Source organism: Crotalus tigris, unplaced genomic scaffold, assembly GCF_016545835.1.
Source record: "Crotalus tigris isolate CLP2741 ecotype Arizona unplaced genomic scaffold, ASM1654583v1 scf7180000020218.1340706, whole genome shotgun sequence".
In the NCBI taxonomy this organism is placed as follows: Eukaryota; Metazoa; Chordata; class Lepidosauria; order Squamata; family Viperidae; genus Crotalus; species Crotalus tigris.
The window spans coordinates 664061-691890 of record NW_024097911.1 but is presented as its reverse complement, the minus strand read 5'-3'; the positions used below and the strand labels follow the sequence as shown (position 1 = coordinate 691890).

The following is a 27830-nucleotide window of genomic DNA, read 5'->3' as shown; positions in this document are numbered from 1 at the left end:
CATTATTGGTGCAGGATTGGATTGTTCTTCCAAAGACAACACTGGTGCACAATTTGAGGATCCTGTTGGATTCTTAACACTTGCTGGAAAGGCAGGCAGTTGGCAAGAGTATTTGTGGGTTCACTATGGTGTGCCCAGATAACACTACTATGTTGTAAGGTGCACTGGTTCCCTGTAGGCTTTTGAAGAGTAATTCAAAATATGCCAATTGTGTAGTACTTTAATTATAGCACGTGGCCAGGTTATTTGTGGCACTGCTTATCTTCGCTCATTCCATAACATCCAGCACAGTAGCATGCTTTTTTTTTTTTAACCTGGGACATGAACCTTGTGTGATCTAGAAGACAGGTGTGCCTTCTCTCTTGCAGTGCCTGCCCTATGGTACAAGATTCCCTCTGATGGCCCCAAACTTACTGGGGCAGGCACTGCAAGAGAGCCTGTAAAATGCTGAAAGCCAGGCTTCTCCCCCGTGCACCGAGCCACAGTATTGGATGATCCCATTCAGATTTGAAAGGACCTAAATGTAAGACCCTGTGGTTGGTTTGTTTATTCTGTTTTCAATGTTGTGTTGCTGTTATTCTGGGTTTTTTTATTCTTTTTTTTTTTCTTACCCTCTAACCATTTGTAAGCCATCTGAAGTCACTTCTGTAGATGGCTGGCCATGTAAATCAAATCAATCGGACACCTCAGGGTGGGAGAAGAGATCAATGAAGGAAAAAGCAAAATAAAACGCAGATGCTTTTATAGCTTTTGGCTGATATACAATAGCAGTTGTCCTCTCTCTTGCCTTCCAAGTGTTGTAATTTGGCTGTCTTGACGCTCATATTGTAATATTGTAAGGAAAGGAGGTAAAAGAGAGGCAGAAGTGAGACCTCTAAGAATGGAGCATCAAAGCTCACGTGCAAGATACATCGTAGAAAAGAAAACTGCCAGTGCATGAATTGGTGCATTGACAGGTCAACTGGCAATGGACATAGCCTACCAGCCAAAAGGTTGGCAGTAGTAGTCAATAAAGCTGCAATAGAAAATTCAACAAGTGCATAATCACATTATCTTTAATTATAGATCCCATGGGATGAACCAGGTGTTTTGGGGAGGAGGGGCAGGTCAGCAACCATTTCAAACAACAAGCCTCGGTTGTTATACACAGCATTTATTGAAGAAGCTGTTCAGCAACAAGGATTGGGCAAATGGAAACTTTGAGCTTGGATTCCCTCCACTACACTCTATAAAAAAAAAAAATGAACACGGGCAGAAAGATGAATGAAAGACTCAGTCCTCACCCCATCCCCTCACAAACTGAAGCACCAACATTACACTACAGGAAGCAGTAACTGGGCATTTCTCAAGTTTAGCAAACTAAGGGGGTGCACTTGGAACAGCAGTGGTGCTAAAATAGATAAACTCTGATTCAGAGTGGTTCCTTTGGCAGAACCTCATGAACACAGGACTCTTCCTTGGACCTCCATGCTTTTCAGCTGAGCAGTGCAGAGATTCTACACATACAAAGAATGCACGTATAACTGAGATGTGCATGGGATCAAAGAAAGGTACAAATGTGTGTAAAGAAGGCATGATAGAAGCATGTTGTGGAGATAAAGAAATGAGGGGACCGTCCCACTTTTCATGATATCTCCTACCTACTCCCCCTGCCCAAGAGTTCTTCCTCACGCTTTAAATTATCCACATATAAAACCCCCAGGCTGGTTCTCAGCTGAGCAAATCAATCGGCTCTGCAAATTTATAGCAGGGAAGAGGGCAAGGAGGATTAGACCCCTTTGCCTGGGAAAAATGTTAAGGCACTAGAGAAGGGAACAGAGAACTAATCCGGCAATAAGGAGTTTACACTTTCTCTCTTCCCAAAGTCCATGGCAAGAAAGCTTTTCTGAAAAGGGCAACTGGTAGGCCTTATTAAGGCACTGCCAAACAGGCCACTCTGGAGACGGAAAGAAGGGTAGCTGCCATAATAAGGGTAGACAACAACAGGTGGAAGACTGGAGATTTTTTTCTCCCATCCCTATGAGAAAATTCACTTGAAGTTTCGAAGAAAAGGACCCTCACAGGACCTCGGTGGTTCGCTGCGGAATGCAACCCTCCATCTCAAGGGCTTCGGGCCAGCCCTCATACTTGTTGGAGCTTCTGCTGTTTTTCACATGCTGCAAAAAAGAGCAAAAGGGAGGTCTGCGTGGGGCCTTACCTCTTTGACAGAGATTATTTCAATTGACTCTGGGGACCCTTCCAAGTCCTGAACCAAATACCTGCTCAAAGGGACTCTTGTCTTGCACTCCTTTGGCTCCAACGAAGACCCAGCTGTCTCGAAAGGCCAGTTCCCGAGCAAATTTGCTGCCCAGTTCTGTGAAGATTTTACGAGCCTCCTCATTCATTCTGGAGTGAAGCAGAGAAGTAGACTGAGCAAAAAAAAACCCCTCTATGGTTCACTTCTTTTACTCCATCTGTACATTTCCTCTTCTCCTTTGTATTTTTGGCTTGATTTAAGCAACTTCCTTTTCATCTTCTATTCACTCCCACTAACCTTCTTATTTAAATCAATGGCTTAAAAAAAAAAAGATTTGGAATAGTTTCCCCAGCATCTATGTCTGTATCTATAACAACTGGAAATATTCTCAACGTTCTTATTTGGGTGAGTGAATAAAGCACATGTTTCTCTTTAGAGGAGCATAGAGTTCCTTCATATTGTTCCCCGTGATATTTTTATATGCTTTGTGAGGATCTGCTAATGCAGAGAACCCCAACCTCAAACTTAGAAGAGATTTGCTTCTAAGGAAGTAGGTTTCCTTAGGAGAACTGTAGAAACCCAGGCAAATGTGTAGTTGAAAAGACCAGTTCAGCACTTCATGGTCTGACATTTGAAATGATCCATGTACCTACATGTATACCAAGCTCAGTTCTTCCAAGCAGGAAGAACACCCAGAACCCCTAATGAGAAATAGCCCTTCTAGACCAGTGGTTCTCAATCTTTTTAATGCTGCGACCCCCAACCGGTCATAAGTCGAGGACTACTCAACCGGTCGTAAGTCGAGGACTACTCAACTGGTGCAGCACCATTTGCAGAATGGGACTTTTGGCAGGCTCAGCAGGACAGAGACAGCCTGGACAATTCCTATTGGCTTTTGAAAGCCAATAAGACTCTATTCAAGAGAGTCTATTCTATTGGCTTTCAAAATATGGGTTGGCTTAGAGAAGATGAAAATCTTTTTAAACAAGTAAGGGATCAAAGACCAACTCATATTAAGAGGGTTTATGGGGTTTTAGTGGAAATGGATTCAGAATCTGAATTAATCAAAGATTGTATGATTAAATGGGCATAAAATATTGGTGAACCAATCCCATTGGATACTTGGGAACTTATCTGGGTGAGGAATGTTAAATTTACACAAGCGCAGAACTTAAGAGAGAATTTTTATAAAATGTTTTATAGATGGCACCTCAACCCACAAAAAATGTCTATTATGTACCCTGATCTACAGCCTAAATGTTGGAGATGTGGTTGTTTGGACGCTACTTATTATCATATTTGGTGGTCGTGTAAAAATATAAAAGCTTTTTGGATTAAGATATGGTGGAATATTCAAAGAATCTTTAGAAGGAGGGTAAAATTTACCCCGCAATTATTTTTATTAGGTATTGTTACTGATTGTGATGCTAAGGAAGTTATATTGATGTTAAATTTGATTACAGCCACAAGGCTGTTAGTAGGACAATATTGGAAGAAGGAATCTTTGCCTACTTTACAAGAGTGGTTTTATAAAGTTTCTTATTTGGCGGAAATGGCAAAGATTTCGGCTTTCTTAAAGGAGCAATCTCAAGAGAAATTTTTTGTTGTATGGGAAAAATGGATAAATTTTATACAATATAATTTGGATATGGAAAAATATCATTTAGCTTTTTCATAACTTGTATAGATTGTTTTTTTTCCTTTTCCCGTCTTTTGTTTTCTCCCTTCTTTTTTTCTTTTATTTTTTATCTTCCTTTCTTTTTCTTTTTCTTTCTCTCTCTCTTTCCTCTCTCTTTTTTTCTTTTTTAAGTATTTTTCTTTTTAATGTTTATGTCACATATATCTTATTATTAATTATTTTATAAGTTGTAAAAATTTGTTTAGGTTTTTTAAAATTTTAAATAAGCCTATATTCAGTTCTGGGAAGTTCGGGGAGGGGGGAGGGAGAGGTGGGTTTGGGAGGGATTGGGTGAGGGTTGATTTGTTTTTGGTTGTTTATTTGTAAAACTTTTAAAAAATTTTCAATAAAAAAAAAAGCCAATAGAATAAAAGGGAGTAGCACAGCTAAGGAAAAGGGGGAAAAAAAAGGTGGACTGCGTTGTTTGGCGACCCCCGTGAAATGGTCGTTCAACCCCAAATGGGGTCCGACCCACAGGTTGAGAACCACTGTTCTAGACTGTCGATTTCAGAAAAGGCAGTAGCGCAACTTTTGGAAGATGGAAAAACAGCTGCCTCTCCTGTTCTAGACAAAGAACCATGTGATGCCAAAAGGCTGCCAAGGCTACCTCCAGGTGAAGAATTACTACAATCAGAACTTCTTTCCCACCTATGTGCTGCATCAAAGGGAGAAGCTGCTCCTGCCTAATTTCGTCTTCTGAGCAACTCTTAAAAGTGCAAAAACTGCTCTTGGTCACATCTGGCAACCCAACTTTTGCTCCTAAATTGGGGCATTACACATCAGGCCCTTGGGCTGCATCAGCACTCCTTTCATGGCCTGGGGGAGATTTTAAGGGGGGAAATGGATTTCCTAAACTGCCGTGCCATTTGCCTTAAAACCACACAACCCTCCAAATTCAGGCCCACTTTGACCTCTAGCTTTGCCCACTTTTGGACAGAACGCGTAACCTTACTGAGCACCTTCTGCAGCCCTGAACTGACAAAAGCTGTGGCTCTTATGCAAATGATAGCAAAGCCCAGCATTTTTGAGCCTTGTATCTTCCTTCCTGAATTTATTCAAATGTTATCTGTCCACCATTTGATAATAGCATTTTCATCAAACACCAATCGAAATACATAAAGGAACCATTCCCAATCAATGGAACTTTGGTCTCATGATTTTACTATTTATTTATTTATCTTAACCGCCCATCTCCTTCACAGGTTCTGGGTGGTGTATGCATATGCTACGTGGACTTTTATATTAAAGGCTGGCATATAAAACTGTTAATTTCACATGACTTCTGAATGCCTGTCTATAAGAGCCAGTTGGTATGCTGACCAAAGGGTTCAAATTATGTAAACAAGCGAAAGGAAATCCTTATTGTGTTGTTAATATTATTCAAATTGCATGCAATGGATGTGATTAAAGCCAACTTAGAAGGTTTTAATGGTTGTTTAGGCTCTTAATCGCTACTAGCCACACTGGATACATGTTACTTTCACATTACATAACGTCCAAGTATTGGTTGCTCAGAGGCTGCTACATAGGAATGTTTCTTAATGCTTTATGTCAATACAGATAGTCCTCGACTTATGATTACAACTGAGCCCAAACTTTCTGTTGTTATGTGAGACATTTGTTGAGTTTTGCCCCATTTTACAACTTTTCTTGCCTCAGTTGTTAAATGAATCACTGCAGTTGATAAGTTAGTAACTCAGTTGTTAAATGAATCTGGCTTCCCCATTGACTTTGCTTGTCTGAAGATCACAAAAGGGGATCACATGACCTTGGGACACAGCAACGGTCATATAAATATGAACCAGTTGCCAAGCACCTGAATTTGGATCACGTGGCCAAAGATTGTAACAGTGAAAAACTGTCATAAGTCACTTTTTTTCCCCAGTGCCGTTGTAACTTTGAACTGTCACTAAATGAACTGTTGTAAGTCGAGGACTACCTGTATGAAATTTCATCACATGAATCAGTGTATTTTGGGGCTGAACATCATTTGGGGCTGAATATCATTCAACACTCACTTTGTGGCAGGATCGTCATAAGAGGCAACAAATACTAATGTCCCTTCGTGCAATGACCGGATGAATTTTAGCAGCTCGTTCACATCTGGAGGAGAGAAGAGTTAGCTTGAGAAAGATAGGAAAGTCTAGCCCAGCTTACATATATACAGCATCCTTTCCTTTTTTTCAGAGAACTGCCTCAGCTTTTCTCCAGACCGCTCTATTTTCTATCTATCAATACCAAATCCTTTCTGTTACCACACACTCACCTCCTGCCCACATGTCAAAAGACTTAGCATCAATCAAGTCTCCATTCACACCTGAAAGCAAAGCAGAGCAGGGTTAATGGCCACGCGTACACTACTCTCCAGCCTCTGTTGGGTGGGCAATTGGCACATCGTCTCTATCATCCTTTTATCATACGGTTGAAATCTACTAGTCATGTGCATTTTAAGGTATTTTTAAGTGTGCCATTTTGTTTGTTCTGCTTTTTAGAATTTAAGTTTTGTATCTCTCCCCTTCCTCATTATTGCAACATTCCACCCACTATGACATGGCGCTTGAATGAAGACCTTAGCTTAGCCAAACAGATAAATTGTTAGGAATCAAATCATGGTGCCCAATATTACGGATTATGAATCCAACACTAGATATATTGGAGAATAGAGCTCAGCATCTTTTGAAGCAGTGCTGCAGAGCCCCCAAAACTGGAGCGCCTTTATAAAATCATACAACTTTAAGGTACGTAAAGTCTATCTCACCATTCACCAGGGCAACGTTCAGACCTCTGCCTACATTATCCTTCATGCTGCTCATTAGCCTGAAAGAAATAAAAGGCCAGATCAAAGACTTCAAAGGAGGCTATCCTGGGGTCTAGTACAGTCTAGTCTCATGGATTTGCACAAGTATATCCAACTGTCAGACTTTGCCTGGCTCACATTTTATCTTCAAGGCAGATCTTGGGCCCAATGACATTGGCTGCACCGCTTGTCATCCGGAAGGCAAACGAATGCTCTGGGCAGGCCTGGGGGAGGCCACACTTGTATTTCTTTGGCCTTGGTTCTGAAAAGATAGCAAAGGTGAGATCTTCAAGTCCCTGGTCAGTATACTGAAGTGGAAACTATCTTGCATATGTCTTCTTGATTTCAGTGCAAAATAACTTCCAGATTTGTATGGACTAACAATTTTCCCTATTACCCTTATTCCAAGGATCATACCAATGCTTCCCATTCTAACTATGGTGACTTAACACAAGGGCCAGGGCACTACACTCAACCTTCGGTGTCCCAAGGACTTCAAACCAGCTTAAGAGCTGGTGCCAGGGCTGTTGAAGAATTTTGAGGACCTACTCAGGAGAGGGAAGTCTACTTTACCACCCAGTCAAAATCACCTTACAAATCAGAAAACATACACAAGCCTCCTGTATTCAAGAATTAAAGAAATAGGAAGATTTTTTTTTCTACCTGTGCAAGGGACCTTCTGGGAAATAAGGGCAAAAAGGAAGACCAACTTTTTTAGAACTACTACATGGAAGTCCATTATTTTATCCTGTATCCCCAATTCCTTTTCAACTCCTCTGACTCACTGCGATGACTATTGCGGCTGCCTGCAAAATTCTTTGCCGAGACCACTCTGATCTTGTCCAAATCTGACAATGATGGATAAAGAGTCAGGATTCCAGGGATAGTAAGAGAGACACAAAGCCAGGACAGACGAGACAGATAAGTGGCACAGGATCTTGGCTTCCTACCAATCCTTGCAATGTCTTACACCAACCTTCCTCTACCTGCCCTTCCCTCTCAGAATTCCTTAGCTATTTCTTTTTTTTTGTCATGTTAAATGAGAATTCTGGGAACTGGACAATTACATCTATGTTTAGCAAATAGAAACAGGCTTCGTATGTAATCTCTTTATCTCACACTCTGGCTACAGACAATTCACTTCTCACCGAGTTAGGGGGAAATGTGACATTTTTCCCTATCCTATCTCTGGTACCTGTAATCAGATTACAGATTCTGCAGTTACACTGCAGCAAAGAAACTGAAATTTGTTACCAGATAGCCGATAAGGATTAATGCCAGTCTGGTTTCCCCAAGAAAGCATATAAAGTTGACAATGCAAGCTTCCCCTGTGTCCAGTCCTGCACTATATAACTTCTGTCTGCATTTTTACTAATTTGTTCTTCCTTGTACGGATCAAATCATATACCTCTCAGCTAGTGAAGGTGTCTGAGCGAAAGGACTTGTTGACTCCCAGAATGCTTTCATTTCCTTTATTTTCTGTTAACTATGAACAATTGTTATTCATTTTTGTTATTTCGCTTAGCCATGGCAAGCAGCCTAGGGAAAACACTACTGATAAGCCTTGACTTACAATTGGTTGCTTAATGACTGTTGAAAGTTATGACGGAAGCTACTTATGACTCGTTCTTGAAGTTACGACTGCTACTTCATCCTCCCATGGTCATGACTGCCTTTTGCGTACTTGGAAACATATTCACACTTAACAACTGGTTACCAAGCACCCCGCAATCACATGATCCCCCATTTGCAATCTTCTCTGCCAGCTTCCCCAAGAAGTCAGTGGAGAAGCCGGCAAAGAATATTGCAATGGCTGAAGGATTCCCCTCTCCTTCGTGCACTGGGGGAGGGGGAATTCCTGCCACAGACTGGAGGGTTGTTTTTTTTTCCCAACCAAGCCACTAGATTTCTCTTTTGCAAACAGAGGGGAGCTCTTTTGCTCTGTTCACTTAATGACCCATGTGGTCACTTAACAGGAGAGCCAGGATTGTGACCGCTGAGCGAAGTGATCACATGGGCATCTTACTTAACATCCGCAATTCCAGGATCTATTTGGCCCTAAGTCAAAGATAATTGCAATGCACTGTCTTGGCACTTAGTTCAGCTGTGCTAAAAAAGTACATTTTGATTTAGTCCAGTGTTTCTCAACCTTGACAATTTTAAGGCATGTGGACTTCAACTCTCAGAATTCCACATGAATTCTGGGAGTTGAAGTCCACATGCCTTAAAATTGTCAAGGTTGAGAAACACTGGTTTAGTCCGATGCAGTTCAAGATCTGTTTGAAAGCTATAGTGGTTCAATTGTCCAGGAAGTCTTAGCAAGACCAGGTTCAGCCATGGGTTTGCAAATATATGAATTCCTCGTATCCTAACCCTGGCTCCTTATTTATATGTTATATGTATGAAGACTCCTATCACCAATGATAAGATAGCTAGGGATGATGGAAGTCAATATCCAATAGATCAGAAGGGCCATCTGGTTAGACAAGGCTGTTCTACACATGCATTGCTTGCAAATCGTTACTCCAACTAACTAGGAACAAAGGGAGACGGCACCAGGTTGGGGGAGGCTGGTAGGAACTGTGCAGAAATGTAGCCAATCATCTACCTGTAGCGGGAGTGTTCTCTGGACCTGCAAGGAAGCAAAGAAACAGCAGCATCAGCAAGATACTCAATGTAGGGTTATCACTCTGTGCTAAAAGGTTTGGTCAGATGCAAGTCAAGATCTGTTTGAAAACTGTAATTAATGTCCTGCCTCATCTCCTCAAAGATACAGAGGCACCCAGGATCCAGTATAAAAGTTTCCTTCATTCTTCAATACTTCAGCATGGACTGTGCCAAAGGATTACTTTTAAAAGATTTGTTTCTGATTAAGCTTGAAAAGGATATTCAAAACAGCAAGCTAAGGAAGACTTGCCTCTTCTGGTTGACCTGACATGATGGCTTAAAAGCATCAGGTGTCATTAGGTTTGTTAAACCACTCCAAGGTTCCGCATTATTCAGTCACTCAATGACTTTACACTGTCTCATTTTTGTATTGAACCAGCTTTATGAAATTGTTGCAAGAATAAATGCCCTTCAGCAAAATAAATGCATGCATCACATGGACCAGGGCAACAAAAATTGGAATGAGTATTCAGAAGTAATTAGAATTCTTGGGATTAGTCACCAAAGGAAAGTTAAAAGTTTAGGGTAAAGTGTAATAAATTGTGTTCAGTAAATTATGAAAGATCTCTGCTGGGGGTCTTTGAATTCTCTCTGCTTTAATCCAAATTGCTGTTCTAATTTCAGGTATAACTGGCACATAGACGATAGCTGCACCTTAACACAGCTTTAGTTTCATTTACTTGCAGGTACAAGGCCAGTCCAGGACATTGTATAATATAAAAAGAGCCCCACACTGCCACTGAACTTTCTCTACAGTGAATCACACAATCCTCATGACGGCATGTGGATTTCTTCAGTGACTTGGCAATCCAATGAAGGTGACCAGCCTTCTTTTCTCTCTGTCCCTAGTACTTGGGAGGTATACTTTCATAAACAAAAATTTCATTTAGCTTTCATATCTAATGGCCATGCAGAGATATTTCCCAACTTTAGGCAACTTCTATATATGTGGATGTCAATTCTCAAATTTTTCAGCAATGATCACGCTGGCTGGAAATTCTGGAAGCTGAAAGCCACACATCTGGAGGGCACTTAGATCAGAAAAGGCCTATCTAAAAGTTCTCTTATCCTTCTAGGTATTCTGATGCCCTACTGAACATTCTGCTGAACGTACGGAAGGCCAAGAGTAAGGAAATGCAGTACTTCAGATCCAAAGCAGGAAATAAGGAGGTGTAAAGAACATGCCTGTCTCTACTGCAAGGCATCTTACTTCATCCTTTCAACAATGCCTTACCTGAAATGTGTGTTTTCCTGAGACCCTAGCACTACAGTTTGTGAATAACCCCCCCTCAGGAGAAGAAGCAGCTTTTTGAAGTTTTTCAACTGCTGAAATATGCAAGCCCACCTTTTCTGCTTTGGATTTGAAGCACTGCCTATCCCTAGTTAATAGCAAAGCACAATCAGCATGCACAGGAAAGATGGTAGTTCTTGCAAGGGAACACTTGCTTGCTCGCTTCCTGGTATTCAGGACGCTGCTTATTAAGCGCCATGTGCTTAGAACTCAAAGCATTATTAGAGACCCCACGCACCCACTCTACGGTCTGTTTCTGTTGCTCCCCTCTGGGAGGAGGTTTTGAAGTATTTCTAGCAGGACTACACCTTTCTGTAATAGCTTTCTTCCCTACGCCATCCATCTGGTAAACTCGCAAGATTCGTTTTTCTCACCATGCACGTGTATACATAATCCGAACTAGACTGTTGTCTCTCTTTGTCATATAATATACATGGGTATATGCATAATTCTGCATTTATTTATTTTTGTCATATTTATTGGAGATGGTGACCTTTGAGAGCTGAAAGCAATGAAATTTCATTTTAATGTATGCCGATTAGTGTCCATTCAAAGTGACAATAAAGTTATTATTCTATTCTATGTCCTAGCACTCCTCCATCCTTCTCCTTTCTTAGTGTCCTTGTTCTTACTGTTGAGGAGGAACTGCTGCAGGCGAGAGAAACCGCTTTGGGTCCCCAACAAGATACTGACAAGGATCCAGGTTAGCCCTGCTGTCAAGACAATCACGACAACACGAAGAGGACCTGAAACAATTAAGAAAAATGAAGTCAGGTCAAAGCAAAGCCAAAAAGAAACTCTGAAGGAAGGCTGAATCCAAATGCTACACTACAGTCATCCAGTAGTGGCTACCATATTTTCCCCAAGATATCCCAGAAGGTTAAATGTTCTAAAGGGCCTACTGGATGTCAGTGGCTAAAGACCATGATTTTCCTGTCTGAAGGGCTGCCATTTGCTCTCGCTTTTTTCTCCCAGCCACAGCTCACCTGCTAGTCTCATGGCCCCTTGAGGGTGTCCAGAACCAGTGGAAATCCAATGCTATTAGGCTCCTGAGGTAGCAGAATGGGTGAGGGAGTCTGAGGTAGGTTAGTCACATGTACCCTTCAAACTACAGAGATCAGAAATGGCAGTCAGAATCAACCCAAAGAAGACAAAACTCCTGCATGACCCCAAATACTCAGGACAAATATTCAGAAGTTCTACACTAATAAGCACACATATGAAAATATAATCTTCATAACAATCAGATAACAGAATTAAACCATCTTGTGTGATTTTCATGGTTAGACTGCCAGTCACTTCATGTAACACCGAACCATTAAAATTGAACTATAATTAAATTCATCTTGAATACTTTTTTAAAAAAATGTCTCACCAAACCTGCAAGTTAAATTGCTTTGTCATCTTATGAAACAGTTGAAACAGTTCCCTTAAGGCAATATAGTGGAGGACTGTTAAATTTTCTTGCCACAGGATGTCTGTAGCTATACTTCTCATTAAACATAGTGCATACTGTAACTGCTGGATACTTTTCAAAGGTTTATGCAAAACTGTAGTCTAATCTAGTGACATGAAACTTAATAGCTAGCTGTGGAAACAGAACTCTATGTAAAAACAAAATCCTGAGCAGGGCAAGGCAGAATTTCCCCCTTTTCTTTTTCCCTGTCTGCAGGCAAAAACTGTTTTTAATTGTTGAAGGGTCAATTTCCAGGGAGCTGATAAAATCTACACAGAACTGCAAGGCTCAGGTTTTAACCATGATCTCCACAAAATGGTGTGGATTGTAGGGGAGGGATACTACTCTAAACTTTACCCTCTGCAAATTTGACTTGAACCATACCGAATTCTGCAGCACTCCTTGTTTTGCCCTTTGGATTTTACAGGATCAAAGCAAGATCCCCTTCTTTAACTGTATTCATTCTCCTGACCAAATTCACTCCCCCTTTTAGATATTTGAGCAACTTAGAGCTACTAATTTAACCCACTTCGAAAACAAGTGTCTGGGTAGATTTCCTTGGGAGAGAAAGTCTCATTTATGTATCCTCCCCTTCATAGGTATGAATGTGGCCATACCTCTTCTACCTCTAGTTCTTAGAGTGTTGCTCTCTCCCTCCCCCCTTTTTTTCTCCTCACTTTTTCTTAAGTGCTGCAAACAGGAAGGCAACTAAGTCCTCACCTATGCAGGTTGAAATTTGCCTCTTTCTGTTAACATCTAGGACAGTGATGGCGAGCCTTTTAGAGACCGAGTGCCCAAACTGCAACCCAAAACCTACTTATGTATTGTCAGGTGCTGGGTGGGTGGGGCCCATTGGGTGATGTGGCCCATTGGGTGGGCGTGGCCCATTGGATGAGCGTGGCTGCAGTGGTAAGGGCAGACTGGGTGGGACTAAAAAGTTCAATCAATTCCAACTTTGTAAGATCTTTTTTTTTTCCTGAGAGAAGTTGAAATTGATTGATTGACTGAACCTTTTTTTTTTTTTCCACACGGTGGCGGAGGCCTAAAGCAAAAAGGTTTTATAAAACCCAGCCGAAGGCCTAGGACTGGGGCGATGGCATGCGTGCCCACAGAGAGGGCTCTGAGTGCCGCCTCTGGCACCCGTGCCATAGGTTCGCCACCACTGATCTAGGAACTACATCGGATATGTCCAGAAGAGAACAATTCCGGAATTAAGTTCTGTTCAAATAGCCAGAGCAAATGGCCTCATGCTTCCGATCACCCTCACCACCCACCGCCCCCAAACCAAATAAATAAAACGATCAACCTAAGCACGGTCAGACCCGGTGGTTTCTACTTGGGTAGAAAAACACCGAGAAAACCAGGGATGAGCACCGGACTGGAACAGGTCGGGCAAACATCGCGGGGAACCGAACGGCAAACCACTTCTATATTGTTGCCAAGTTAAGTGCACGAGCGCGTCGTCATAGACGGGCACCCCTCCAGAGAGGCTCCAGGCCGTTCTCTCGAAGCCAGCTAAGCAGAGAAGCCCACGACTCTGCAACCATCCGCGGATCCCGCCCGCAGCCCCGAGCCGAGCTCCCCAGGCCCTCGCGCAGGGCCTCCCTTCTTCTCCCACCCCCCGGCCCCGCTGCTGCCTGGGCCCGTCCCGCAGCCCACGTACTCATCTCCCAAACACCCCAGTCGCCTCATGATTCCCTCCAGCTTCCGCTTGCGGATCTCCCAGAGGCCAGCAAAGCTTCACCCAGGACCAGCCGAGAACAAGATTTTCCGGCTTGCTAAGTGGCAGCGGCAGCGGCAGCATCAAGCAGCTCCTCCTCCTCCTCTTCTGTCGGCGGCGGCTCCGCCCAGCCCCCTGGGTAGAAGAGCTTGGCGGAGACCGCGGGAAGGATCGCTTGTCTCCCTCGTTCTGATTGCGTTTCTCTTTGGGCGTCCCAGCCCTTCGCCCCCTCCAGGCGGAGTACGGAGCCGTTTCCCCCACTCCGCCGCTGGCCATCGCCGCTGTCCCACGCGCTAAGGCTTATTCCGACACCGTTCGGCAACCGGAACGTTCCCACGGTCTACTGGCCTCAGTCCCCTTATTGCACCGCTCTTCACGAGGAATTCGCTTAACTGGCTTAAAGACCAGCGCTAGGGTTTCATCTTAAAAACAACAACAACAACAAAAAACCGGCGTTTCGGAGAATCCTGGAAAAGCCGAGGCCCTCTTGAAAGAATTGCGGGTAGAGGATTAGGTTGGCATCCGGCACTCCCGCCCATCATTTGGAATCTGCAGGAAACCAAATTACGTCCTGGAAAGGGGAGGGGAAAGAAGATCAAATAAAGCTGCACAGAGAGAGCAGTGCTCTTTCAATGTAGCTTTTATGTCCCAAAGGTGCATTTTCAAGAGGCAACTGGACTTGGTTTTTCTTTGAAGACCTTTTGCTTCTCATCCAGAGGTGAGAAGAAGCAACCTGAAATCAAAGAGAGAAGCAACCTGGAATTAAGGAGAAACTTCCTAACAGTGAGGACAATTTACCAGTGGAACAGCTTGCCTCCAGATGTTGTGGGCGGTCCATCACTCAAGGTTTTTAAGAAGAGACTGGATAGTCACTTATCTGAAATGGTATAGGTTCTCCTGCTTCAGCAGGGGGCTGGATTAGAAGACCTCCAAGATCCAGTCTTCAAAGAAAAACAAAGCCCACTTGCCTCTTGAAAAAGCACCTTTGGGACAACCATGACCTGGATGACTGAGAATCTTCATAGACATTTAGCTTTATATATTTTTAAGTTGTTAGATTTATAACCTGCTTTTTCCCCAGGAGTATCCTTCTTCAATTTTTTTCCACAGTAAAGTTCTAGCTCAGTGGTGGCGAACCTATGGCACGCGTGCCAGAGGTGGCACTCAGAGCCCTCTCTGTGGGCATGTGCGCCATGCCCCAGAGATGGCAACCGTCCCTCTTCAACCAGCCGTCTGCTAACTCACTGAGGTCCCACGTGGGCAGATGTATCCCAGCACGGCTGGTTTCCCTCCTCCCCCCGTCCTGTCCATCCTTGCCTCACATGCTCTCCTTTTCCTGGGCACGACCCACTGCATCGCCTCCTCAGCTGTCGGCCAGCCATCCAGCTCAGAGGCGGCTTCTCTGAACTGCTGGCGGTGGGCTGCGGAGCCCCAGAGTGCACTGGTCGAGGGGCTGGCAGGCTGTAGCTGCTGACGGACACTGTTGGCCCCCATGCGCTCACTGGCCTCTGTGTGCAGGGGCCGATGGTGTCAGGCAGCAGCCGCCCCGGCCCCTGCCTCGCCTTGCCCTGCGACAATGGCACCCTTGCCCTGCCTCGCCTTGCCTCACCCCGCAGGACGAGCCTCCTGCCCACCGCCCCACCTGCCAGAGACCCCCTGGATCTCCCCCAACGTTGCCCGGCCCCCACAGGCGTCCCTCCCTACAAGTAACATCGAGGTGACCATTCCCACCTTGGCCACACTCACCCAGTCTGCCATGACTACTATAGCCACACCCACCCAGTGGGCCACGCCCACCTGGCACCTGGCGATAAATAAATAATTTTGGGTTGCAGTTTGGGCACTCAGTCTCTAAAAGGTTAGCCATCACTATTCTAGCTACTAGAAAGCTTCTGGCCACAAATCAGTCAGTCATCTTTCATCTTGAGGCAGGGCTTCAACCTAGACTAGGCCTTTCTGGGATTAGTCCAACACTTTAACTTAATTGCACCTGAAGTTAAGAAATAGTTTGCCTTTCCCACTGTGCCCCTGCCCAATATATTAATTTACATCCACAACTCCATGGTTCTAAAACTTCTGAATTATTCTGACAGATTTTAAGTTACATTATATTTGGCATAATAAAGTAATAATAATAATAATAATAATGTTGGAAGGGACCTTGGAGGTCATCTAGTCCAATCCCCTGCTCAGGCAGGAAACCCTATACCATTTCGGACAAATGGCTGTCCAGTCTCTTCTTAAAAACTTCCAGTTACAAGTTATTTTATACAAAATATATAGTATTATAAATTGTTCGTTCCAATTTCCAGGGTTTCAGTATACATAAAACTCCCATGTACTATTAAAAGAGAATATCTGTAGCTCGGGGTTGAACTCTCATCTACTATTAATCCTCTCATACAATACAACTTTCCTCATGCATTGCTAGCTATAGTGTACTGATTGAGAATGATGGAAGTTGTAATCCAGCACAACCATAGAGAACCAAATTAGGAAAACAGCAAAATTTCATTCTTAGCCTTTAATTTACAGCAGGCTAAAAATAGGTTTATCCAGTTTCCTGTTACAAACATTAGAAACCGCAATGAACAAGAAGCAACTGCAAAACAACTATTATATAGCAGAAACGCACAATGTTTAATGCCATCAGTGCTGTACTAGTATATGATTGGCATATTCAGGGTTGCATTCCATTTTTGGAGGATCTGGAGATATTAAGGAAGAAATGCATGCTGTAAACCTCTGCAGGGTATGACATCCATCCAAAATTTTAGTTCCCACCCAAAAGCTGCATATGGGTACGAGGAGGAGATGCAGTTCTGTAGTATGTCAAACCCAACATTTTTTTCTCTTCTATTTCTGAAACATCCTTTTATAATGCAGAAGAAAGAAGCATTTTAACTCGATAAGATGTATATCCAATGCATTCCAACTCCCTTGGCTTTTCTTTTTTCATCTACTACAATCCTGAAATTCTGTGCCTCAATTGCTAACTAAGACAATGAATGGCTGGAGCTCTACAGTTCATAGGCCCAATGGGATGAGCCTGCCCCACTAGCTCTGGCAGCAGAGGCCTTGCACAGATCCTATCAGCCAAGGAATTTCAGGCTGTGAGGGTGAGGAGAAGAGTCTTCTCTGCCTGGCCCCCATCCTCTGGAATATCTCGCCACTGGAGGTGAGATCTGCCTCCGCCTTTATGGCCTTCTGAAAGGGCCTTAAAACCTGGCTCTGCTGGTTGGTTTGGGCCCCCGGGGGGGGGTGTCGTGGCGTGCTATGTTGGAAGTGGTTGGTTGAGTGAAAGACGAAAGGCTATCTCCAAGAAGTTCATGCTGTTGATTTTTAACCTGTATGTTTAATTTTAATGCTTTTATGCCATTCTAAACTACCCAGAGTCTTTCTAGATAGTGAGACAGTCAGTATATACGAGGGCAATTCGGAAATAAACCTCCATTTGGTTATCAATGACAGACACTCGCAGATACAGAACTTTTATTATACACATTAGAAAACTACATTATATTACTTTTTGACATAATCGCCATTCAAATAGGCAACTCTCATAAGGTCTTACAAGGTTTGAAATTCCTTTTGCAAAAAAACTCCTGCCTGTGAACGAAGCCACCCTGTAACAGCATCGTAAAGCGCATTGTCATCGTTGCGGTGCAACGCAAGCCACTGTTTCGTTTAAAAAACTGGTTCATTTTCAATTGATCTAGCGGACGCGTCAACTACAACACAACCTTCTCCTTCCACTCCTCACTGCCTACTGAACTATTGCGCACGGTGCCATTGGACACGTGTCACTATCCCCGCCTATTTCTCACACATGCTCAAATGGAGCTTTATTTCCAAACTGCCCTTGTAAATTTGATAAATAAAATTAATCCAGAGGGAACTAGAACTAACTCACTGGCTTGTTCTACCATACTGGGCTTCCAACTCACATTCAATTGAGGGACATAAAACTTCATAGAATTTGGACCATCAAACACACAGTGGTCCATGTGGGTGAAGTATAGTATAGTGTTATGAATTCAGCTAAACACAGATAAGCATCTCCTTTATCCACATGAAGGTAAAGGAGCAGGATCTGTGACATTCTTGAATACCGAGGTATAGCTCTGCAGCATAGTTTGCCTGGCTTCTGGTTCCTTTGCAGCGTTTCCCAACCTTGTCAACTTCCTGATCTTTGCCCTTCAATACCCAATATTCTCCAGTCAGCTTGGAAATTGCTTTAATGTTCTGGGAGTTGAAGTCCATACACCCGAAAGTTGCCAAGGTTAGGAAGCAAGGCAACAGGCCAGGCAGTGGGCATTATATATTCCTTTGGGACTTGCCTCATCTATTCTTTTTTAAATAATTAGTTTATAATATCAAAAAGAAAGCAGCACCAGCATATGAGAACATAATCATTTTGTAGCAATGTTTTTCCCCCACAATGATTTCACTGAAATAGCATATAGCATTCTTGGTAGGCAATGTCCAACCATTCTGTGAACTGGCATGGCTGCCGTGACAGCCATTTTATCTGCATCACCTTTTCTTGCTCTTGAAATTTCCTTCTCAGCTTGCTGTTAGAAGGAACAAGAAACAACTCTATGTTTCTGACATGCAAACATTAACCTTTGGTTAGCATGTGATAAAAAGAAAAGAACATAAGTACTTTTGTTTCTGCTTGGAAACCGCTTCTGGACTTTGTGCTTGAGGTGAAAAAAAATAATATTATGATTTTGACTGATTTGCCGATAAAAAATGGCTAGTGCATACTACTATAGAAATGTAAAAAGTTGAGATTTGATTTTAATGTCTGATTTTACTGCAACAGAGACAGTTGGAAGTCAATGCCTTTTGTTTCTTCCCTTCCCTTTTGTTTTCCTTTTCTCCACTGTTGTCCTCTACTACAGTATTTGCTTTTGCATTTTCACATTTTATGTTATAAATGAATAAAACCAATTAAAAAAGAAATAGATATTAGCATGAAAAACAGGAGTCCTACTGTAAGAGCTTTTTCTTCATATGCAATTAAAAACCTGTACATTTAAGATAGTAGCAATGTGTAAATTAGTAGTGTCTGATTTGATATGGAAGAAGCTAACTTTTGCAATGATTGGAGAAATAGGAAATATTTTAAGCTATTAATTGGAATCAATATACAAAATCAATGTTAGATTTTGCTACAAACTATTTCAACTTCAGCCAAATCCACAATAAAGGGCCAGACAAGACTTTATTGTCTCCCAGTGCTTCTATAAATCAAATCACAACTGCCATATTTACTCAGCAACGAAATACAAAGCATTATTTTTCAATTGCTGTTCATGAAGTTATCCATCACAAAACACTCTTCAATGATTGCCAAAACAGTCAGGAACCATTTGAAGATAACGTAAAGCCAGCACAAACAGCTGATTGTGGCAACATTTGGAATATTTCTTGATTGCTGCTCCTGCTCCCTCACTTCTAATTGCTAATTTATTCTTTTGCTATTGATTCAAGATGTGCTTCCACTGGCTGTAATCTTTTGCTTCACTAGTTCCAGTTTTTACAAGCAGGTAGTTTGTTTTCATTAATCATGCTGGTGTTTATACTGCTTTCCAAGAATGGATAGACAGACACACAGACAGACAGACTATTTAGATAGAAACACAGAGGTGGAATTTTCCAGTTGTCTTGGTACATACAACTTGTACTATTCCCCCCAAAAGATATAAAAGTGGGGTGGACTCAGAACCATGCATTTATCACATTAAAATTAATATGAGTTGTGCATACCACCTTGGCACTCAGAAGTCTCAATACAATAATTTCCTTTACTCATAAAAGATTTCACAACAGATAAAATTAAATGCTAAAAAGACAGATTCCAGTATAGTTTTTTCATTGCCATAATCTTTTTCTAACAATATACTGAAAATAATATACTCTGCCTAGATAGAACATACAACTGTGAGTTCATCCTTCCTACATTTATTTAATGGTACTGTCTGTTTATAAATTTACTGTTTCAGTGAAACAAAACTGAAACCCTCAGCCTAAATTCATCTGCTTTCCTGACCTTTGAAGCCACCCATGGAAGATGCCATATGTATATATTACAACTTAATCTAGATTCTTATTCCTCCCTTTTATCCAGGAGCAAAAAGTAGTTATATACTATAGAGATCTCCTTTGATTACCATTAACTAGTATAGCTTTTAGAGGAAATTAGTGATAGGAATTATCTTTTGAGCCATATAACAGATTTTCAGGATGATGCCGAAACACTAGGACATTATTTTATTACTTATTAAATCTGCATCTCATCTTTAATCTAAGGGTTCAAGGCATCTTATATGGAGATCTCAATATTATCCCCATAGCAGCCTTATAAGGTAGTTTGGGATAGAAGAGCAATTAGACTAAAATCATCTACTGAATCATCTACAGCAGGAGTAGATTTGAATATGATTCTACCAGTCCTAATCCAACACCTTACTCATTAAACCATATTGGCATCTGTGACGTGATGGACAATACCTTCAACTCAGTTTCAACATAATGGCTGAACCATAGTTTACATAAATCATAGCTTATGTTGTTGTTGTTGTTAATTGCGAAGTCGTGTCCAACCCATCGTGACCCCATGGACAACGTTCCTCCAGGTCTTCCTGTCCTCTACCATCTTCTGGAGTCCATTTAAGTTCACACCTACTGCTTCAGTGACTCCATCCAACCATCTCATTCTCTGTTGTCCCCTTCTTCTATTGCCCTCAATCTTTCCCAGCATTAGGCCCTTCTCCAGTGAGTCCTTCCTTCTCATTAGGTGGCCAAAGTATTTGAGTTTCATCTTCAGGATCTGGCCTTCTAAAGAGCAGTCGGGGTTGATCTCTTCTAGGACTGACCGGTTTGAACGCCTTGCAGTCCAAGGGACTCGCATGAGTCTTCTCCAGCACCATAGTTCAAAGGCCTCAATTCTTTGGCGCTCAGCCTTTCTTATGGTCCAACTTTCACAGCCATACATTGCAACTGGGAAAACCATGGCCTGGACTATACGCACTTTTGTTGGCAGGGTGATGTCTCTGCTTTTTAGTATGCTGTCTAGATTTGCCATAGCTTTACTCCCCAGGAGCAAGCGTCTTTTAATTTCTTGGCTGCAGTCCCCATCTGAGGTGATCTTGGAGCCCAGAAAAATAAAATCTGTCACTACCTCCAATTCTTCCCCATCTATTTGCCAGGAATTGAGAGGGCCGGATGCCATGATTTTGGTTTTCTTAATGTTGAGTTTCAAGCCTACTTTTGCACTCTCCTTCTTCACCCGCATCAAGAGGTTCTTTAGTTCCTCTTCACTTTCTGCCATTAGAGTGGTATCATCTGCATATCTTGATATTTCTCCCGGCAATCTTAATTTCAACTTTTGATTCATCTAGCCCTGCCTTTCTCATGATGTGCTCTGCATATAAGTTAAATAGGCAGGGCGACAGTATACAGCCTTGCCGGACTCCGTTTTCAATTTTGAACCAATCAGTGGTTCCGTGTTCGGTTCTCACTGTTGCTTCTTGACCCGCATATAGGTTTCTCAAGAGACAAATGAGATGGTCTGGTACTCCCATCTCTTTAAGAACTTGCCACAATTTGTTGTGATCCACACAATCAAAGGCTTTTGCATAGTCAATGAAGCAGAAGTAGATGTTTTTCTGGAACTCCCTAGCTTTCTCCATGATCCAGCGTATGTTGGCAATTTGATCTCTAGTTCCTCTGCCTCTTCGAAATCCTGCCTGTACTTCTGGTAGTTCTCGATCCACATACTGCTGGAGTCTAGCTTGTAGGATTTTAAGCATAACTTTACTAGCATGTGAAATGAGTGCAATGGTGCGATAGTTTGAACATTCTTTGGCATTGCCTTTCTTTGGAATTGGAATGTAAACTGACCTTTTCCAATCCTGTGGCCACTGTTGAGTTTTCCAAATTTGCTGGCAAATTGAGTGTAGCACTTTTACTGCATCGTCTTTTAAGATTTTGAATAGCTCAGCTGGAATACTGTCACCTCCACTAGCTTTGTTGTTGCTCAGATTTTCTAAGGCCCATTTCACTTCACATTCTAGGATGTCTGGTTCGAGGTCAGTGACCATCTCATTGTGGTTATCTGGGATGTTAAGCTCATTCTTGTATAGTTCTTCTGTGTAGTTTTGCCATCTCTTCTTAATATCTTCTGCCTCTGTTAGGTCTCTGCCATTTTGGTCCTTTATCATGCCCATCTTTGCATGAAATGTTCCCTTCATATCTCCAATTTTCTTGAAGAGATCTCTGGTCCTCCCTATTCTGTTGTTTTCTTCTATTTCTTTGCACTGTTCATTTAAGAAGGCATTCTTATCTCTTCTAGCTACTCTCTGGAATTCTGCATTCAATTGGGTGTATCTTTCTCTTTCTCCTTTGCCTTTCGCTTCCCTTCTTTCCTCAGCTATTTGCAAAGCTTCCTCAGACAGCCATTTTGCTTTCTTGCATTTCTTTTTCTTTGGGATGGTTTTAGTTGCTACCTCTTGTACAATGTTGCAAACTTCCATCCATAGTTCTTCAGGCACTCTGTCTATCAGATCTAATTCCTTAAATCTATTTGTCACCTCTACTGTATATTCATCAGGAATATGATTTAGTTCATACCTGAGTGGCCTAGTGCTTTTCCCTACTTTTTTCAATTTAAGCCTAAATTTTGCAACGAGAAGCTCATGATCTGAGCCACAGTCAGCTCCTGGTCTTGTTTTTACTGACTGTATACAGCTTCTCCATCTTTGGCTGCAGAGCACATAGTCAATCTGATTTCTATGTTGACCGTCTGGTGATGTCCATGTGTAAAGCCGTCTCTTGGGTTGTTGGAAAAGAGTGTTTGTTATGACCATCGTATTCTCTTGACAAAATTCTATTAGCCTGTGCCTTCTTCATTTTGTACTCCAAGGCCAAACTTGCCTGTTATTCCGGTTATCTTTTGGCTTCCTACCTTAGCATTCCAGTCCCCCATGATGATAAGGACATCTTTTTTTGGTGTTAATTCTATAAGGTGCTGTAGGGCTTCATAGAACCGGCCAATTTCATCCTCTTCAGCACCAGTGGTTGGGGCATAGATGTGGACTATTGTGATATTGAATGGTTTGCCTTGGATTCGAACTGAGATCATTCTGTCATTTTGGGGATTGTATCCCAGTATTGCTCTTCCTATTCTTTTATTGACTATGAAGGCTACTCCATTTCTTCTAAGGGATTCTTGCCCACAGTAGTATACCTGATGGTCATCTGAGTTAAATTCACCCATTCCTGTCCATTTTAGTTCGCTGATTCCTAAGATGTCGATGTTCAGTCTTGTCATCTCTTTTTTGACTACGTCTAGCTTGGCTTGATTCATGGATCTTACATTCCAGGTTCCTATGGAGAAAAAATCTTTACAGCATCGGACTTTCCTTTCACCACCAGATATATCCACAGCTGAGCGTCCTTTCGGCTTTGGCCCAGTCGCTTCACTCTTTCTGGTGCTACTAGTACTAGCCCTCTGCTCTTCCCCAGTAGCATATTGGACACCTTCCGACCTGAGGGGCTCATCTTCCAGCGGGCAAAGATACTGGAGTGGTTTGCCATTTCCTTCTCCAGTGGATCACATTTTGTCAGAACTCTCTGCTATAACCTGTCCGTCTTGGGTGGCCCTGCATGGCATAGCTTATAGCTTCATTGAGTTACGCAAGCCCCTTCGCCACGACAAGGCAGTAATCCATAAAGGGGATAGCTTATGTAGAGATTGCTAATTCGATGCCTTTCAGATGAGTTAGAACAATATATTATCCATATTTGCAGAAAATGTGGTTTAGAGAACCCAAACCAGGGTTTTCAGCATAAAGGCAAACTATAATTAAGGATTGTTTGATTTACTTTATTTTCCATCTATCAGCACATCTTTTTCTATGACTTCCAGTGGCAGAAGGGTGGCCATAATTATAGGTTATCAGTTAAGACAGCCAACATCATAATTATGTTATAGTTACACAAGAAATTGCAGGCCTTTATTAAAGAAATGGCTGGAAGAAATCCTGCTAATAGATATAGAGGCCAAACTGGAAGTTTTCCTACTGGGAATTATAGAAAAAAAATACAAGAAAGATACAAATTATTTATTACTGCATATAGTAACCGCGGCACGAATAGTCTTCGTTCAAAAATGGAAAGAGAAAGATATTCCAACCGAAGAGGAAATATTATTGAAAATCCTGAATTGCGCAGAATTGGATAGACTCACATTGGAACTTAAGGATCAAAGTGAAACTAAGTACTATAAAATCAGAGAACAATTTTATGATTGGATAGATAACAAGAGGGCAGCAAAGACAAATGTATAGTGTTAGAATATAATATAGATTACAGACAAATGTATATTTAAAAGAAGAACTATATGTCTATATGAGTACTAATGTTACTGTAAAGTGATGGAAGATGTATGGAACCAGTGACGTCATATCTATGTCCAATGTGTTTTTAATTTTGTATTATTAATAAAACTTCAATAAAATAATTAATAATAAAAAAAGAAATTGTAGGCCTCTCCAATAATTAAGGTTCCAATTTGCTAGATGACAATGGTCTGATCATATTACTACATCAATCTGGTTAAATTTCTTTTCTTACCAGGGGGTTAATTCTACCACAACCAGTTTCACAGAGATAATCACTCAGATGAATCAAAGAATCAGTCCAAAACTCCAGGCCCACATGAGTCCAAAAATGAACTCAGGTTTCATATATAAGCAGTCCCAGGTTCAAATCTGCAGGTACAACCCTCAATCATCCTGGAAAAAGTATGGGGCCAAGCAAATCAGGAGGTCTGCATGAAGCAACAATTAGCATCCTGCACGTATCATCTCACTCTTCTGATTTCCCACATGAAAAATCCCTCTCCTCCAACCCTAATATTTTGCCCAACATAGCCTCCCTCTCATCAGTATCATTTCCCTCCCTCATTGTACAACTTCTTCCACGCATTTGTATGTAGATTTTTGCCTTCACACTAACAATGTTTTCTTCCCAAGTTGACTTACTTATAACAGCAACAGCATCTATATGGTGCCTTCTCTTTCTGATGGGTCTCATCTTTGTTGAGAGAAGCGTATTTGCCTGGGGAAGATACAAATTACACACTAAATATAGGTTGGAGAAATCTATCCTATTTTAAACAGGCAAATATTGTTTGTATACTGTGGAGATTCATCTTTTATCCCCAGGAAGCCAGTACTGCCACCCCATATATTTAAATCCACCTAAGACATAGTTTAAACATAGTTTAATTTAATTATGTGTCACCTTAGCTATTGTGGCTTATTCAATACAACTTGGTTAGGATAAACTATAGCTTAGCATTATATACAGATGCAATCAGTGATAGCATTCACATAAACCCTAAACCTCTTGGGGCACGTTTAGTATAACATCTAGGCCCCTAGGTGTCTTTCTTAGCTTGATTTTGATTAGTTTACCTTAAGCGTAACCCAGTGGGCCATCTCAATCCGGTGAAATAGGGCAGATTATTATTATTTATTACATTTATGCATTGTCTATCTCACTCTGAAAAGCGACTCTTTTGGTTAAGCCGCCATTAGTCCTCCAGGAAAATGAGGCTACATTCAGGAGTGGCCTCATAGCAGAGCTTCTCCTGCATTTACAGGGACACACAAAGGTGGCGGTTTAGGCATAGCTGGAAGATTCAGGGGTTTTCTTCTTGGTAGGCAAGAACTAGACAAGGCTGCCAGACCTGGCTTGCATTAATCCACAGGACTATAAAAGATTATGTTTTTGTATTGCTCTTCTGGTGTCTGGTGGTTTCCAGTGCAGATCTGGTACCCCAGCCTAGACTAATTTGCCAGTCCGCAAAAAGGTTGCAGGGAAACCAACAAAAAAGAGAGAGACTCACAATAAGAAATAGTTGTGGGCCAAATTACACAGGTAATCAGATTTCCTAGATAACTACCTTGAGATACCTCAAAAGAGATGAGAAGCTGTATTCAGGCAAGTTACAAACTGGTACAGATGTATTGAAAGGTAATATGGTTTACAAAGGGAATTAAAATGAAATGTGCTGGTGTAAACTAAATTTTGCTAGCTTTCCTTTTTTCACAATGTCCATATAGCTAGTCTTAGCGAGCACTTAGTGACCATTCTAAATTATGCCAGATTCCCCCCCCCAAAAAAAAAACTACTTATGACCTGGTTCCAAAGTTATGATGTCTGCCCCCCTGTTCCCCCCCCCTCAGTAATGTGATTGCATTTTGGATACTTGGCAACCAATCTGCATTTATGGCTGCTTGCACTAACCTCTGTGAATGCTATTTATGCTTTTTTCTAGAAAGTGATATTTATTTCGTTTTGAAAAAAAAAGCCCCACAATGAACAATGGGCTCATTTAATGACCACAGCATTCACTTAATGATTGCTGCAAAAAAGGTTGTTAAATTGGGTCAGTTCACATGACCAGCTTTAAGATCCCCATGACATATGACCGTAATTGCCAGGCTCAATTATGGTCATAAGTTGAGGCTTACCTGTACTTACTTTTGCTTGCTGCTTTCTATACTTTTTCTGCATCTTACATGTTATTTACTCTCAAAAGGAGTAACATGATAGTATACAAATAGTTCTTGACCTATGACCACAATTGAGATCAGAATTTCTGTTACTAAGCAAGATGGTTGTTAAGTAAGCTACACCTCATTTTATGACCTTTTTGCCACAGTTGTAAGGCATATCACTGCAGTGTTAAGTGAATCATGGAGTTGTCAAGTGAGTATGGCTTCCCCCATTGATTTTTCTTGTCAGAGGTTGGCTGGAAAGGCTTCAAATGGTGATCACATCACTCCGGGATGCTCTTACATATATTCCAGTTACCAAATACCCAAATTTTGATCATATGACCATGGGGATGCTGCAACAATAGTGTGAGGACTGTTTGCTATGTCACTTTTTCAGTGCTGTTGTAACTTTGAACAGTCGCTAAAGAAAAGGTTGTAAATTGTGGACTATGATAGAATATACAGTTGCATATTACCGTTCATTTTTACCCTGGTAAACATTAAATTATGCATAATGTATCATGTATAACTGATTTTCATTTGAGGAAATATTCAATTCAGATTTGTACAATACTGCCTCTGTAACCTATGTCTCATTTTACATATCCAAAGACTCTTCAAAACACAACCTGAGTGCAACCTGCTATAGACATTTATCAAATCTCAGCAAGGTTTCCTCTTCATTCTACCCCTATTATAATTTCATAATTATTAAATTGATATTAATAAAAACATTGTTGCATAAAGATTTTGGATGATCACCTGTGAGTAATAGTATATTTAATATAGAGCAGTCTTCATCAATCTGTCTTCTAGATGTAAAACTTTATTTCCCATAATCTATCAGTCAGCAGCGTTTGGAAAGCTGAAGTCCAAAACTAACTTAAATAAACCCGCTACTGGAGCAAAATGAATTTAACGATGGATTAAAAGGAGCCAGGCTTCAAAAGTTAGCCTTGCTATGGACAGATCACAAATTACATAGATAAGATAAAATGGCACCACGATGCAGTGTATAAACCCGTCGAAAAGTCTGAATTCAGCCAAACCAATTGACAGCTATGAGGCTCCCGCTAGAGTTCTGACAACCGAATAGGCGGTGTCATGATTGGCTCCGCCCATTCAATTCTTCTTCTTATCCTCCTCCGCCTCCTCCCTCCTCTTCCTGTTTTCTGTCGTCTGGCGCAGGCGCGGTGCGGCCCTTTAAACGTGCGCAAGAAGTCCCAGCGATTACATTCTCTTGTTAGTTGTATCCTTCCGCCTTAGCCCTGAGGGACTTTTTATTTTGCTTTATTTTGCTTCTAAAGCTTCCAGTATAAATCAATTGCCTTTGACGAGACCTAGAAGTTTCAGTCTTTGTATCGGAAAGATTACTCTAGCCGGGTACGGTGACATCTCCAAGAGGTT

General features: G+C 41.6%; 1 protein-coding gene across 7 annotated transcripts; it reads right to left on the bottom strand.

Moving 5' to 3' along the window:
* Positions 1 to 1037: 1037 nt before the first annotated feature.
* FAM3A (FAM3 metabolism regulating signaling molecule A) lies at positions 1038 to 25444 on the bottom strand. Of its 7 annotated transcripts, none has more exons than XM_039366107.1 (11): positions 25335 to 25438; positions 24900 to 24975; positions 11302 to 11415; positions 9320 to 9343; positions 7497 to 7559; positions 6850 to 6973; positions 6673 to 6731; positions 6181 to 6231; positions 5933 to 6017; positions 2259 to 2385; positions 1038 to 2156 (listed from the first exon to the last, which is right to left on the bottom strand). In XM_039366107.1, the coding sequence occupies exons 1-11, from the start codon at positions 25356 to 25358 to the stop codon at positions 2058 to 2060; spliced, it is 846 nt and encodes a 281-aa protein (XP_039222041.1). In that variant the 5' UTR covers positions 25359 to 25438; the 3' UTR covers positions 1038 to 2057. The 7 variants fall into 7 exon arrangements, with proteins under 7 accessions (XP_039222041.1, XP_039222044.1, XP_039222042.1 ...); XM_039366110.1 differs by lacking the exons at positions 24900 to 24975; positions 25335 to 25438 and adding exons at positions 11656 to 11777; positions 13789 to 14335; XM_039366108.1 differs by lacking the exon at positions 6181 to 6231 and having other exon boundaries at positions 25335 to 25444.
* Positions 25445 to 27830: the final 2386 nt, after the last annotated feature.